General features: G+C 34.6%; 1 protein-coding gene across 4 annotated transcripts in view; it reads right to left on the reverse strand.

Moving 5' to 3' along the window:
* hdac11 (histone deacetylase 11) overlaps positions 1-5,721 on the reverse strand; it is a 49,487-nt gene extending 43,766 nt beyond the window's left edge. For 2 of the 4 annotated variants that reach the window (XM_074633190.1, XM_074633279.1), the window contains exons 1-5: positions 5,515-5,720; positions 3,242-3,301; positions 2,965-3,113; positions 1,933-2,033; positions 303-419 (exon numbers count right to left, since the gene is read on the reverse strand). In XM_074633190.1, the coding sequence (XP_074489291.1) occupies positions 303-419; positions 1,933-2,033; positions 2,965-3,113; positions 3,242-3,276 (402 nt within the window). In that variant the 5' untranslated portion in view covers positions 3,277-3,301; positions 5,515-5,720. Of the gene's footprint in view, positions 1-302; positions 420-1,932; positions 2,034-2,964; positions 3,114-3,241; positions 3,302-5,514 lie in introns of all 4 variants that reach the window. The other 2 variants (XM_074633008.1, XM_074633100.1) reach the window with 2 other exon arrangements.
* Positions 5,722-16,656: the final 10,935 nt, after the last annotated feature.

Here is a 16,656-nt window from a genome sequence, read left to right on the forward strand (position 1 = left end):
CAAATTAAAAGCAATTTTTGTGGAAATGCCTTCAAAATCTTCATTTGACGTTAAATGTTCCCATTTGTGATGCTGGCTGGGAGCTGCATGTGTGATCTGTGATGCCCGTGTAGAAGCTTGTATTATCTGACAAAGGTAACAGAGTGCATCACAAATTATTATTTGATAGTGGTACACTATCATCTCTAAGTCTTCCTCTGAGGAATGAGGGTGGGTTGTAGGAAGATGTGTAAAATATGTTAATATTAGGAGCTATAAACGTGAAGAGACATGAAGAGGAGATGAGGCTCTCAGATCCCTACCATTATTGTTCCTCCAGTCTGTGTCCGCAAAGGCCTCAACACTTTCCGCTGCACCAGGAAATTAGGCAGAAACATGAGAGGCGGGATTTCTGTGATGGTCGCCACCACCAGAGACCACTACAGGGAAAAGGAACACAATCAGACAGCGTATTATAGAGATCTGAGCTGTGACTTTACACCTTATGGAGGCAAACAAAGACACAGCTGACTGAAAAGCACAGAATGCCAAACAGGAGGATGTTTCTATGTCTGGCCCACCAGGGTTTGGATATAGAAAAGCTGACAAAAGAAAGACATAATAATGCTGCCAGTGGGTTTAGGCTTGAGCCTCGACTCTCACATGAAAACAGGGACAGCACGGAAGAATGGAAATTCACAGCAGAGTACTGAGGTACCTCTCTTGAGCCCTCCAAGATTTGGTTGTGCACGCAGCAGAGGGGGAGAATAAATAAATGATAGTCTTTGAACTACTGTTATCAGCTTCACTTTTCCTGCAGCAGACACTCTGTTATGAAAGATATACAACCTCATCTTAGTGTTTCTATATCACTGACTGTGTGGCAAACGGCCACAAACAACTGAACTGCAGCCGCCTCCCAAATACACTCTCAGGAAGGAAAATCCAAAGAGCATCCTAATCAACTCCGGCTGATAAATTAAAAGTGCAAAAGCTCTTATCGACTCAAAGAGACTCAGAGAGGTGCTGTCTTCTGAATATGCTCGACATGATTGATTTGAATGAGGACTAACTCCCCTATGGGATGCCAGACAGTTCTCATTTCCAGGGCGCTAAATACGGAGGCTTTCTTCACGGCCGTCGTCGTTCGGTACCGCCGCACACGGCACCCTTTGGCGTCATTTTGAAACACACCATGCGTTCCATTAACTATAATGTAAACCCACACAGAGTGGACGGGAGGGAGGTGGATGGGTTCAACAAACACAAGGCTTTCACCCAGGAGACCGCTGTTCATGTCCCGTGTGTCACGTTACAAACAGCTGATTTGGTTCGTTGGTGCAAATAAGCAGTAAAAATAACAATAGAATAATTAAAATGTTAGAATAAAATAAGAATACAAAAATGTAATTCTACCAATATACAATATAAGATATAAACAAGATATAAACATAATATAAACAGATAGATTTGAGTCTCAATTGAGGATTTTACAGCCATTTGTGACACCCGGCCTCTTGCCTGTTTACAGCCAGCTCTGTGTGTTGAACACAAACCAACTAGCTGACAGGTTGCAGAGATGCACGGCCAAAAGAAAAGCCCACATTTCTGGTATGAAGGAAAAACACACCTATTTTTAATGCATGGCTGCATGTAAAAGGGAATATTCATTTTCATTAGCCATGTAAACAGCTTAGTGGGGATATTGTCTTTTTCAGAATAAGGGCAAAACAGTGCATGTAAATGCTAATATTAAATGGGAACATATAGTAGTTTTCATTAATAAATCCATTTTAAATCCTGATGGATCCCTCAGCTCCTCAGTACTACGGAGCGATGCATGTAATACACAGAGGAGTGAAGAGATGAAGAACTGTAGTGAACATGCCATGCTGTCATAATGAGAGATGCACTAAAGGTTGGCAGTGTTGAGGGAAAAAAAACAAAGCAAACCTTTAATCTGTTGAGGTAGCGTTTGGGGTGAACCACCAGCAGATCCTCTTCAGTAGCTTCACGGGCTTCCACGATGTTCCCATCAGTGATGAACTGCTCCTCTGAGACAGAAAGGCATCGTCTGATTAGAGTCAAACAGGCTTGAGACGGAAAGTATGTAGCTGTTGTTACATGAAAAACTGTGTGACATCAATTCTATCAAATAAACCTTCTTATAGAGTTGGAGATTTTGCAACTTTCGTGCTTAACACTTTTCATTACGACGGAGTATTAGGGCCCAAAAAACGGATATTACGAGAATAGAGTCATAATATTACAAGAAAAAAAGTCGTAATTTAATGAGAATAAAGTCATATTATTTCAAGAAAAGAAAGCCGTAATATTACGAGAATAAAGTCATAACTTTATGAAAAAATGATAAAATAATAAATAATATGACTTTATTCTTGAAATCTCAGATTTATTTTTTGTGTGGGACTATGTTGTTTTTTCTTGGATGACTGGAACACAGAAAGATTATTAACTTACTGTACAAGCTACTGTTTTAAAAACTTCAGCCTCTGACTGTGAATGCAACACAGACGGCGTCTTTGTATGATTTTCTAAATATGCTGATTAAATAATCATCAAAATCATCCACTTTTTAAAAAACACCCAAGGTCAGCAGAAGCTCAGTTCTTTCTTTAAACCGTGGATTCATTAAGCTGTGTGTACGTCACTTCACTTCCTATAACAAAGATGGTGCACACTAACAATAGCTTTGTGTGAAGTCGTGCCAGTTAGCCAGTTTTCCCCTCGGCATTGAAGCCTGTGCCGGGCCTCGTCTACCGTACCTGCACAGACTCCCACGGGGAGTTTTCTCTAATTATCTGTGCTCGATTGCTCTGCCTTTCCCCTCTCAAAGCAACTTCATCTCACCTCTCCACTCTCTCTCCTCTTTTCTTCTCTACCTCTCTTTGCCTCTCTGAGTGACTCCGTACACATCAGCTCGGTGAGACGCTCTCCCCCCATCTGCCGCTCTGTTTCTCTTACCTTTCAAGAAGTGAATGACTTTCCCCCACTTCCCTGCATCAAATGGATGGAGCTTTTCAAGGCCCATGAAGGTGATGTTGTAGTCGGGGTGGTACACAATGGGCAGACATGTTGGAGGGATGCTGGTGTACAATTCGGTGCGGTGAGAGCTGATAAAAGAGAGTAAAAAAACAAAGGTTCAATACAATACTTCTGCATTACATTTGCATGGAGTGATTTCCCCAGTGGTTTAATAAGCATTCTGGGATCTATCATGCTGTAAGTTTGTGCTGCTCACCTCCCTTTCCCTTCATTATCTTCTTTGTGAGACATGTTTTTCAGGCATTTCTACTTTCATCTGGGGGGGAAATAAAGGACAATGAAATGAATTCACCTATTGTAAATATTTACAGTCAGAATATGAATAATTCAGAATAATTAAGCAACAGTTTGTAGAAATGATATTCCATCAACGTTACCGCATAAACAAGAATGTTTATTATTATTATTATTATTATTATTATTATTATTATTATTATTCACAAGATGAATTTACAACCTCAAAACTGAGCAGATATCACAGTAGACATAAAATAAAAATAAAAAATTACATAAATAAAACGAAGTTAAAAAAAACAATTAAGCAATTGTTAGTTATAGAGTCAGATCATTTTCAAGTAATATAAAGAGATCTTTGGCTTATTTGTTTTTATTTATACAAAATAGAAATAACAGAGAAAAATAATACAATATAAAAAATTAAATTTCTATATAAGAGTCAAGTGTTCTGGAAGTTGTAAACAATATAAAGAAATAAATACTGGATGGATAAACATGGACTGAATGATTATGTACAGTAGGTACACATTTACCATAAAATAAAAAGAATAAAATGTAAAAAGAATAATTCATTAAAAGAATATGTCATGAATAAAACAAATAATTAAAAAAAATAATTAAGTGATTGTTAGTTATAGGATCAGATAACTTTTAAGTAACATAAAGAGAGCTTTGGCATATTGTTTTATAAAAAAAAAAAATGTAAACAGAATAAATCACTAAAAAACACAAAATAAATAAAACTAAGTTTAAAAAATAATACCATATAAAGAGATTTTTGGCATACTGGGATTTCATCCATTTCAGGGACTTAATAGTTGAGTTTTATTATAATAAGACATGGGGATGGGTGGAGTCTTCAAGAATTTTGCCTTATACATAAAGAATTTGGCTAAAATTAGTAGTCAAGTCAATTTTATTTGTATAGCCCAATATCACAAATCACAAATTTAGAGTAACAACATAATGATAAAACAACACAGATATAATAATATATAATAATAGTACAACATTAATTTTTAGGTCCATTTTGTCTTCTAATAAAACACCAAAAGTAATACTATTATGATCAATAATAGCTGTGGATTTGCCACTAAACCATGAATTGTTTCCAGAACATCTGAGAGCATGAAACAAAGAGACGCTCTGCTGTTTCAATATCACCTTTATAGAAAAAAACACATTGAAGGCTCTCAAAGCCAAATATTAATCTCAAAGGTCCCATATCGTACTCATTTTCAGGTTCATACTAATACTATTTTGTGTTTCCACTAGAACATGTTTACCTGCTGTAATGTTAAAAAAAAACTTTTTCCCTCGTACTGTCTGTCTGAATATACCTGTATTCATTCTCTGTCTGAAACGCTCCGTTTTAGTGCATTTCAACAGAATTGCGTTGCTAGGCAACAGCTTGGGTCCATGTTTTCCTTCCTGTCAGCTGATGTTATTCAAATTCACTGCAACAGGAAATAAACTGGGACACATTTAGAATGTTTATGTTTAAAACCGTGTAATGGTCTAAATATTGTAGATTTGTGACATCACAAATGGACAGAAATCCTAACGGCTTCTTTCAAAAGCTCCGTTTCTGCATACGGGCTATGTGTATTACTCCGTATATTGAGCGTTTTGATAGTTTAACAGTATTTATAAAGCACTTAAACCTGTTATATAATGTAAAAGACATGAAAATCACACTTTTTTTACGATATGGAACCTTTAAAAAGTAACTGTAAGGGTAGAAATCTTTCATTAATTTATAGTGAACTTCTTTTGTTTTGGGTGGGACTCAGTTTAGATATTGTTGGTTGGTCAAAAACACTCTAAATAGATAGATAGATCGATAGATATTAACTTTATTGATCCCGAGGGAAATTCAAGTTTCCAGCATCACAGTTCCATAGTGCAAAATATATAAATACAATACGATACAAATCTGACCTCTAAGGGACAATAAACCAAAGTTAAACCACATGAGTCAAAACAGTATGATTTCTCGCGCATGCGCAGTGACGTGTGTACATTACAAAGACGCAACAGCTCACGGAAGCGACACACACACACACACACACACACACACACACAACCTCTAAACCAGCTCCATACATCAGTGTACCGGCCTTTAATGCTCATTTTAGCATCACAGATAAAACCATCACCACAGCAGCTTCAGTGAGAGACAGACCGGAACTGTTCCAGCTGTTTCAGAGGACAGAATCAGCTGGGACTCACCTGCTCCTGTCTCTGTGTCTGCACCTGTGTGAGGGTCTGTCTCTGGTCTCAGAGCTGCTGCTGCAGATAAACGGTTAATGTTCGTCCTCTCAGGATGTAACTCGGGTTATTAGACGTTAAACGGTGTTTTCTTTGACAGAATCTCTTCGGTGCGTCATCCTGCTCAGCTACTACGTAGTACGTGGAATGCGTGCGAGCTGCGTGCGTTACGTTGTTACCACACACGCGCATTTAAAGAGGAATGAACATGAACTCTGATTTTATTTTGCCAAGTAGGTTTTATATATTTATACATCTCTCTCAATGTATTTACACAGAATATAAATAACAGAATAAAAAAAATATAATCTAAAAATCGAAATATATGCATTAAAGACTGTAAATTATAATCTAAATATGTGCATTAAAGACTGTAAATTATAATCTAAATATGTGCATTAAAGACTGTAAATTATAATCTAAATATGTGCATTAAAGACTGTAAATTATAATCTAAATATGTGCATTAAAGACTGTAAATTATAATCTAAATATGTGCATTAAAGACTGTAAATTATAATCTAAATATGTGCATTAAAGACTGTAAATTATAATCTAAATATGTGCATTAAATACTGTAAATTATAATTAAATATGTGCATTAAAAACTGTAAATTATAATCTAAATATGTGCATTCAAAACTGTAAATTATAATCTAAAATATGCATTAAAGACTGTAAATTATAATCTAAATATGTGCATTAAAAACTGTAAATTATAATCTAAATATGTGCATTAAATACTGTAAATTATAATCTAAAATATGCATTAAAGACTGTAAATTATAATCTAAAAATGTGCATTAAGGACTATAAATTATATTTAAAAAATGTGCATTAAAGACTGTAAATTATAATCTAAAAATGAGTACAGTATGTACATGTGAAGAAGTCTATACACTGTATGTACAGTGAGTAGGATTTATATATACAGTGACAGGTATGCACATATTACAATGTGTAAATAAAGTGACATATAATATGTACATATTACAGAAAAATGTGCATTAAAGATTGTAAATTATAATCTAAAAATGTGCAGCTGCATACACAGAAATAGAAATAACAAGGACGACAAACCTGGACAAGTAAAGGTGAGAAATAGACAGGACTGTTATGTATACAAGTTTGCTAGTGAGAAAATAATATATAAATATTATATATGGGTGTTTCTTTGGGCATTTTCAAGTCCTAGCAATGGAATTTTGGATTTTTGTTAAGATTTGCAGTGCAATGTTTGATAAATAAACTGTATACACAGTGCTATTACCCATCTCGACATTAAAAAATAATTACTAATAAATGTAATTTAATAAAATGTATGGAGCATTTTATGGGTCCATTTCTCTTCATGTCCCACAACTGTGGTCTCGATGATGAGATATTTATAATGAGCTAATTCAATTATAATATAATATACCTTTACTGTCTTTCCAGTAGTTTGATATAAAACAATGCATCACATTTATTGAGGTGATCATATGTGTGTGGATTAACATTATCATGTGAGATATAACTAGTAACAATAGCTGTTGTTTTACAAATCTAAAAGTACAATAATTCCCTCTGAAATGTATTTGGAGAGGTAGAAAGAAACATATAAATAAAGTACTCAAGTCAGGTGAAAGTACCTCAAAGTTGTACTTGAGTACAGACCTTGAATAAATGTTTAGTTTCCACCGGTGATTATAGTATAATAATAATAATAATAATAATGATGATGATGATGATGATGATGATGATGATGATGATGATGATGATGATGATGATGATAATAATGATAATAATAATAATAATAATAATAATAACAAATTGGACTTTCAAGAAACCCAAGGACGCTTTACAAAGAGGGCACTCAAAATCATACTAATAAATAAAACAGAGCGAAACTGCAGCTAGGTAAAAATGCATTAATTTAAAACCTAATTTCATGTCCTCAAAGCTCTCTTAACGAGGCCTATAACCATGTATATAATTACATATATATTGCATATAATACAGTGTATCATTTTCATTAGGGCATACAGAACACATTTACATATAATAATCTGTATTAAATAAGCAATCATACAGCTCATAATATTCGTAATCAATTTCCTTTCCCACATATTTCCCATTCATGCATATTTATTTTTGCTTTTTCTTTGCACATTTACAGAACAAGATCATTTCTCCAGCTGGATCAACACTTTATGTCAGAATGTGCAGCAAGTATTTAGCAGAACACCAAATGTTCCCACAGGAATCAATAATCTTATCTGATCTCAGGATGTGCAATAATGTGCCCATAAAACTCTCTGTTGTAATAGAGCGATATGAATTCACACAGCACAGCACAGTGACAGCCTAAATGTTACCTGAACTTCCTGTGAATGTGACGGCTCTGTAATCCCGCCTATATTGGCAGCTGAAGAGGGAGACGTCTATAAATAGTCTGATATGTTAATGTCACTGTGCACGGTTATATAGAGACGGTCGGCTCTGAAGAGAGGAGAGGCTGATCTCTCTCTCCGCTGGGCTGGAAGTCTCAGAGAACTTCAGAAGAACTCTCTGTAACAGTGAAACGACCTCTCTGTGGCCTGTGGTCTATTCTTAGCTCATGTTCATTCCCTATATACTGTGTCTGAAGAATAATACTGCATGTAGTTCACTGCTGTGATCTGAAGAAACATTTGTTTTTATGAGCACATCTTTCCATAATCACCAAGAGCGGAGGACAAAACGACAAGTTATATATAATTAGGAACAATTTACCAGTATAATTTAAAAACTAACCTAACCAGATACTGTATATTTGAAGAGACGGTGTAGCTGAGTGTTGTGGTGACAAAGAAATATGGTAATATTTTATGGATCATTTATTTAGTCTATTTAACCTTTGATCTTACAGCATGGTGCAGTAACCTGGAATTCAACAGCAAAAAAACAACAAAGGATTCTGGCAAATAAACATAAAACAAAACACTAATGCCAAATATATATATATACACAGTATATATATATATATATATATATTAGGGCTGTCAGAGTTAACACGATAACGCGTTTTAATGTCACTAATTAACGCATTAATGCAATCGATCTTTCGGAGGTTGTAGTGGGCTCACCAAGGAGGCTAAATAACGCTCCAAACTTACGCTAACTTTTTGAGAGGAAAAACTGGCAAGGCCATTCTCAAAGGGGTCCCTTGACCTCTGACCCCCAGATATGTGAAGAAAGTCTGAAAAATGTCAGAAAACAAGTCAGAAAAGTGTCAGAAAAAAGTCCAGCTATTGTCCGAAAGAAAGGCAGAAGAAAGTTTGATACTGGTATCATAGTAAACTATAAAACCTGATGAATCCATCGGTACCAACCATGTCAGACTAGCTGGTCATGAAGGAGGTTAAATAACGCTCCTAACTTACGCTAAATTTTGGTGAAGAAAAACTGGCATTGCCATTTTCAAAGTGTTCCCTTGACCTCTGACCTCCAGATCAGTGAATGTAAATGGGTTCTATGGGTAATAATCACATGCAGTTTGGGGCAAGTCATAGTCAAGTCAGCACACTGACACACTGACAGCTGTTGTTGCCTGTTGGGCTGCAGTTTGCCATGTTCTGATTGGAGCATATTGTTTTATGCTAAATGCAGAACCTGTGAGGGTTTCTGGATCAATATCTGTCATTGATTTGTGTTGTTCATTGATTTACAATAATACATATATACAAATATTTGCATAAAGCAGCATATTTGTCCACTCCCATGTTGATAAGAGTATTAAATACTTGACTAATCTCCCTTTAAGGAACATTTTGAACAGATAAAAAATGTGCCATGTGGGTTGACAGCCCTAGTTCAGACATATCCATGTGACTTAAATGCATTCTGCGTTGCTGTCCAGATCACCATCATATACTGTATATGTATATATATATATATATATATATTAATACTGTATTGCATTGCTTTTAGAAAGCTCACTATTGTGACATCATGCTTTCTTACAAGAGCAGCACATTTAAATACATGCAGACATGTCTTTAATGTCAGTGTAATAACTAACATTTCATCCCGCATACATGTACACATTGTTAGTTCTACACCTTAACCCCACTACAAATTAAATTCACCTTATTCCACATTAGATTCTTTTCGTCTGCATAAATATTTTTCTTTCAGCTCCGCCAGTTATAATCTTGTTTTCAGTAGAAGTGATTGGCACTGCCGAGGTCCACATCTGACATGAATTAGATGGTCTGCTGGGACAATAAACACTTCACCAACAATACTGAGCATCTGTTGCCATGGCAACCGTCAAAGCCGATATGACAAGCCGTTCTCAGCGATATCAGCGAGAACAAACAAAATAATAAAAAGATCCCGCTGCTGAAGCGGAGGCAGCTGATGGTATGAAAACGGAGCAGCGGTGAAACCTTCTAAAGGAATGTACTTATAACTATAACCTGATTTCATAAATCCTCGTTCACTGTAGTGGACGTGGTGAGGTATAGTGATAACTCCATGTGGACAAAACCAATCATCCCCTGGCTGTTCTTTAGACGGATGAGAAAGCAGAACCTCTCTGAAGTCTTCGGGGAGGTATTTAGAGATCTAAAAACACTGTTTCCATCTGCACCAGCTAAAGCCAGAAGGAGACATTATCTCATGCAGGGACTGGATATTTCCTTAACGCAGTGATTCATGGGATAATCTCAGACCACGGCGATTGTTAAAGCAAAATACTTCAGGCTTTAGACAACAAATTATACTTTATTAGAAGAGATAGGATTACAGCAAGATGTGATGGTTTAGATTACCTTACAGCCTGTTTAGAAGGAGTTCAGTTTTACAATATTAACATTCATCTTTGTTAGCAGTTAAAGCCTATAACTGATGGGGTGTCACGATCGAAGGGGAAGCACCCAAACACAGATGAAACAGAAAGACTGGGGGCAGTTCAAGGATTTATTGTGTAATGATTGGAGGCAGCTGTTGGCAGCCAGGCAGGTAGAGGTTCTGGTTGACAGACGGAGCAGAGTCAGGTTCAGGTTGTTTGAAATCCAGAATATAACGCACATGACAACTAGGATGAACTGGCAAATAGGAACAAAGGAGGTGGACCGGTATACTGTGGAGGCTTTTCATTATGTTATACCAGGCGTCAGCAACCTTTACTATCAAAAAATAAAATCTGTCTGGAGCCGCACATGTGATCATTGTGATGAAGGTAACACAGTTTATAGTCTAAGTATATAGTATATAAGTCTAATGCAGTGAGGGCCAAAGAGACAATGTACTACGGAGTATTAGGACCACATTGAGGGAAAAAACATCTGAGATTTACAGAATAAAGTCATAACTTTATGAGAATTAAGTCATAACTTTACGAGAATAAAAGTTGTAATATTACGAGAATAAAGTCATAACTTAATGAGAAAAAAAGAAAATAACATGTAAAATGACTACTTTATAATATTATGATTTTGTACTTAAGTACAAAGTACTTGAGTAAGTGTACTTAGTTACTTTCCACCATTTGGGAGCAGTGCAGAACATCTCCCTCATATTTCATGTTGTGAAGTAGATATAGTAGATATAGTGCTTGCTATGGTTGCATTATTTTTGCGTGTCTAAATCCTTCAGGGCTTCAGATATATTTTGGACGGCTGGCTGGAAGAGAGACAGAATACAATTTATTTCCACTCAAACAATGTCTCTCAGTATTCAATCTGCTCAGGCTGATGTAAACATCATCTGACTTCCAGAGCCAGGCAGCGATCTCATGAAACGCTGCCTTTATGGTTGTTTGCCTCGCCGTCCTGTCGGCCTTGTTGTGGTTCCTTTAGGCGTCAAACTCAACCTCATGCACTCCACAGATCATCATGATAAGAGCCTGACTAGTCTACTCTGTTTTCAGGCTGAAGATCGCAAATGGAATCTGATGAATAAGAAGTTTAAAGTGCTGTACTTTGGCCACATTGAGGTCAATGATCAATAACAGCAAGCTTAAAAGTGAGCTGCATGTTCATCTAACGGCAGGTTTCAGGGTGAAGAGGTCGCAGGGCTTCAGCAGTCACAAATTAAAGGAGGAAGACTAAACTACAGAGGGATTTTATTTCATCTCTGATTCAATGAAAGCAACTATGTGTGGATTTTATACGTGTCTCATAAAAATCATTCAGATGCCTTAAGGTTGTGTTTATTGAAGAACGAGACAATCACAGTCTGTGCTGTCAGTGAGCTGCTTTCAACCCTAGACGAGATTTGAAGTGGACTTAGAAGCCTTCTGCATTTTGGCCGTCGCCATTTCGTTTTTTGCAACCAGAAGTGACACAAGTACAACTTAACGCTGAATAAGACATTTTTAGGCAAACAAAATTTTATTATAATTAACTTTCATGAACTGAAAACACACAGTGAAAAGGTTCAAGTTGTAAGACGAAAACACGGACAACTCCGAGACTAGACAACGCCGTGGTAGCGACCTGTCAATCACAAGGTAGCCCCGCCCTAAAGCATTGTCTATTTGACTCTTAATGGGACCATAATCTGAAGAAGACTTGAAACTAGAGATTGAGACCATAAACTCATGTTTACTGGTAATAAATCAAGTCGATTGAAGCAATACATTCCTCAGTGAATGCTATATTTTTGACTGAGAAAGATGCATCACAGAGTGAATTTACAACATTACAGCGAGGCGACAGGTTCTGCCAAAGCTTTTTTTGTAACCGTCCAAGTTCATGATCCAGGCTGATGAATCTGGTGTATACTTAAATTAAAATCTTTCCGGGGGCACTGCACTTATTTAAAGGTTATGATTCCACATGGTTCAACAGTGACTTTAAAATCTCAAAATAAGATGTTAAACCTTTTATGAGGAAGAGTTTTGGCACACCCACTCTCTCCAGGCTTACCGATGTGTGGATTTGCTTAGTGCAGCTGTAAAAACAACTGACTCTGAATTTCAATTCAATTAAAAAAAACAAGTTTTCACAGACTGATGACATGCTGTTCAGTATGGCACACTGTCAAAAATCCTGGGGTTTAAATTGTGTACCCAGCATGCTTCTGTGCCTCCCGTGGGAGGCTCGACCACTGCCACTCACAGCACAATGGTCCTGACAGAGAATACGCTACGGAGCCATGACGGGGGAGCGGCGGCGGGCTCGCAGCGTGGACATCAATGGGCTGTCACAGCGTGCACCAAACTCTCTCTTATCCAGCCACACATCTGACAGCTGCTCCCACGTCACCACAACGCTCACACACTTGACAGGAGTGTGTGGAAGTGGACCACAATAGACTCAGACACCACTCTGTAGCCTTTCATTTGAAGAGGACGGTCGGGAGTGTGTATCCAATATTATATCCACAGTAGTAATAGTGGACATATTACTGCAATGTTTCATTTACAAATGAATGTTGTTTAAGATAAGACAGATAAACAGATAATAACTAGAGCTTTTAAAGTTAACGCGATAATAACGCAATTTTTTTTTAACGCCACTAATTTCGTTAACATATTAACGCAATCGATGTTTTGGAGGTTGTAGCGGTTCAGTTTTAAAGCTAGAGTGAAGATCCTGGTTTCATATGAAACTACAAAATTGATGAATCCATCGGTACCAACCATGTCATAATAGCTCGTCATGAAGGAGGTTAAACAACTCTACAAACTTACGCTAAATTTTGACAAGGAAAAACTGTCATGTCCATTTTCAAAGGGGTTTCTGAAAAATGTGAAAAAAAACAACTGAAAAATGTCAGAAAAGAAATCTGAAAAAAGTAAAAAAAAAAAAGTCTGAAAAATGTTTAAAAAAAATTAAAAGAAATTCTGAAAGATGTGAAAAAAAATAAAAGTCTGAAAAATGTATAAAAACAAATTCCCCAAAAATGTCAGAAAAAAAAGTCTGAAAAATGTTAAGAAAAAAAAAAAATCTGAAAAATGTCAAAAAAAAAGTCTGAAAAATGTTTTAAAAAGTCTGACAAATGTCAAAAAAAGTTTTTTGAAATTAAAAAAAAAGAAAAAAAAAAAGTCTGACAAATGTCCAAAAAACATTTCTGAAAAATGTAAGAAAAAAAGTCTGAAAAATGTTAAGAAAAAAAAAAAATCTGAAAAATGTCAAAAAAAAAGTCTGAAAAATGTTTTAAAAAGTCTGACAAATGTCAAAAAAAGTTTTTTGAAATTAAAAAAAAAGAAAAAAAAAAAGTCTGACAAATGTCCAAAAAAATAAATTCGGAAAAATATTAAAAAAAAAAAATATAGTCGGAAAAAAAGTTGGAAAAATGTTAAAAAAAAAAAAAAGTCTGACAAATGTCCAAAAAACATTTCTGAAAAATGTGAAAAAAAACAACTGAAAAATGTCAAAAGAAATCTAAAAAAGGTAAAAAAAAAAAAGAAATCTGAAAAATGTCCAAAAAGGACTGAAAAATGTTTAAAAAAAATTAAAAGAAATTCTGAAAAATGTGAAAAAAATAAAAGTCTGAAAAATGTTTAAAAAAAAATTCCCCAAAAATGTCAGAAAAAAAAGTCTGAAAAATGTTAAGAAAAAAAAAAAAATCTGAAAAATGTTAAGAAAAAAAAAAAAATCTGAAAAATGTAAAAAAATAAAAGTCTGAAAAATGTCCAAAACAATTCTGAAAATTTTTTAAAAACAAAGTCCCCCAAAATGTCAGAAAAAAAGTCTGAAAAATGTAAAAAAAAAAAAAAGATTCTGAAAAATGTCCAAAGAATTCTGAAAAAAAAAAAACTTCTGAAAAATGTTTTAAAAATGATGCAAAAAAATATCAGAAAAAAAGTCTAACAAATGTCCAAAAAACATTTCTGAAAAATGTAAGAAAAAAGTCTGAAAGATGTTTTAAAAAGATTCCAAAAAAATGTCAGAAAAAAAGTCTGAAAAATGTTAAGAAAAAAAAACAAATCTGAAAAAAGTAGAAAATTAAATTCTGAAAAATGTTTAAAAAATAATGCAAAAAAATATCAGAAAAAAAGTCGGAAAAATGTTTTAAAAAAGTCTGACAAATGTCCAAAAAACATTTCTAAAAAATGTGAAAAAAACAAATGAAAAATGTCAGTAAAGAAATCTGAAAAAAGTAAAAAAAAAAGTCTGAAAAATGTCCAAAAAGGTCTGAAAAATGTTTAATTTTTTTTTTTTAAATTCTGAAAAATGTAAAAAAAAAAAAATTCTGAAAAATGTCCAAAGAATTCTGAAAAAAAAAAAATTCTGAAAAATGTTTAAAAAATAATGCAAAAAAAATATCAGAAAAAAGTCGGAAAAATGTTTTAAAAAAGTCTGACAAAATGTCCAAAAAAGATTTTTGAAATTAAAAAAAAAAAAAAGAAAAAAAGTCTGACACATGTCCAAAAAAAATTTCTGAAAAATGTAAGTAAAAAATTCTGAAAAATGTAAAAAAAAAAAAAAAATTCTGAAAAATATTTAAAAAAAAAAAAAAAAGTCTGAAAAATGTTTTTAAAAAGTCTGACAAATGTCCAAAAAACATTTCTGAAATTTAAAAAAAAAAAACAAATAATCTGAAAAATGTCCAAAAAAAGTCTGAAAAATGTTTAAAAAACATTTCTGAAAAATGGAAGTAAAAAAGTCTGAAAGATGTTTTAAAAAGATTCCAAAAAAATGTCAGAAAAAAAGTCTGAAGAATGTAATAAAAATAAAATTAAAAAAATCCTGAGAAATGTCAGAAAAAAAGTCTGAAAAATGTTAAGAAAAAAAAAAAAATCTGAAAAAAGTAGAAAATTAAAATCTAAAAAATGTCTAAAAAATGTCTGAAAAAAATAAATAAAAAAAAAAGCCTGAAAAATGTCAGAAAAAAATTCTGGAAAACAGGAAATAAACTGGGACACATTTAGAATGTTTACGCTTAAAACCGCGTAATGTTCTAAATATTGTATATTTGTGACATCACAAATGGACAGAAATCCTTACGGCTTGTTTCAAACATACATTTCTGAATACGGGCTGTGTGTTTTTCTCCGTATATTGAGCGTTTTGATAGTTCAACAGTATTTATAAAGGACTTAAACCGGCTTAATAATATAAAAGACATGAAAATCTCACTTTTTACAATATGGGACCTTTAACGTCTTGACAGGAGTTTGGGTGCAAATTCAGGAGGCTCATCTCACTACACGGCATGGACACCCATTCTCTGGCAGGCACCGGAGCAAGAGGTCTCTGTGGATCTATAAACATTAATAGGCCTATATAATATAATGCAATTTATAATGTGAAATATAAATATTATATGATACATATATAGTATCATATTAACGGATGTTACGCAGAGCCGTCATATTATATATATAATGTCAGTAAATTTGAGTAATTTTGATTTCTAAATCACGTGAAGTTTCCTGGTAATACCAGTCCCGTGCAAATCGGGCTTTAGTCTCATACAGCACTATTTAAGCCTTCTAGGAGAGCCGTAGGAGCTGAAATCAGGGCTAATTAATGCCGATGTCAAGATGTTTTTTAACACCTTGTCAGGCTACAGTGGAGGGGATTAGATACGCTGCTGATAGGAGAGGAAATGATCACACAATACTGGGCAGCGTTCTGCACAGACACACACTGATTCACAGTCAGGCAGCCAAAGAAAGAGATAAAACATAGAGCAATATGGGTGCTTTTTTTACTCTATACGCATCCTCATTTTTGCTGTCATCTCTAATGCCAGTTAAATTACTATAGTAAGCCTGTCCTCTGTATGTTCTTTATGGTTTTGTTCATTAAAAAGACTCCATTCCTTCACTGTCGACTGATTCTATATGAGGCTTTGTGTGATATAAAAGAAATGCATGAAATAACAGACTAGCTTAATATGTGTGAATCACAGCCTCAGGAAACAGGAACATTACCATATGGAGCCGTCAGCAGGAACAGCTTGTTTAAATACAAATCACTGTTTCCTTACAGAGGGTTTCATATAATATGTTGTCATACGGCTTTGTGTTATAGCAAACAATAAGAGAAGTGATGTATGGAACAAAAAGCTCATCCTGCAGTATAATAACCTCAATCACATTAACTTTTGTGGTTAGAAAACAAATGAGACGAATCACATTGTGACACTCCAGTGGTTTGATTCTGTATACCAACATACCTG

This window comes from Sebastes fasciatus, chromosome 1, assembly GCF_043250625.1.
Source record: "Sebastes fasciatus isolate fSebFas1 chromosome 1, fSebFas1.pri, whole genome shotgun sequence".
NCBI classification, from domain to species: Eukaryota; Metazoa; Chordata; class Actinopteri; order Perciformes; family Sebastidae; genus Sebastes; species Sebastes fasciatus.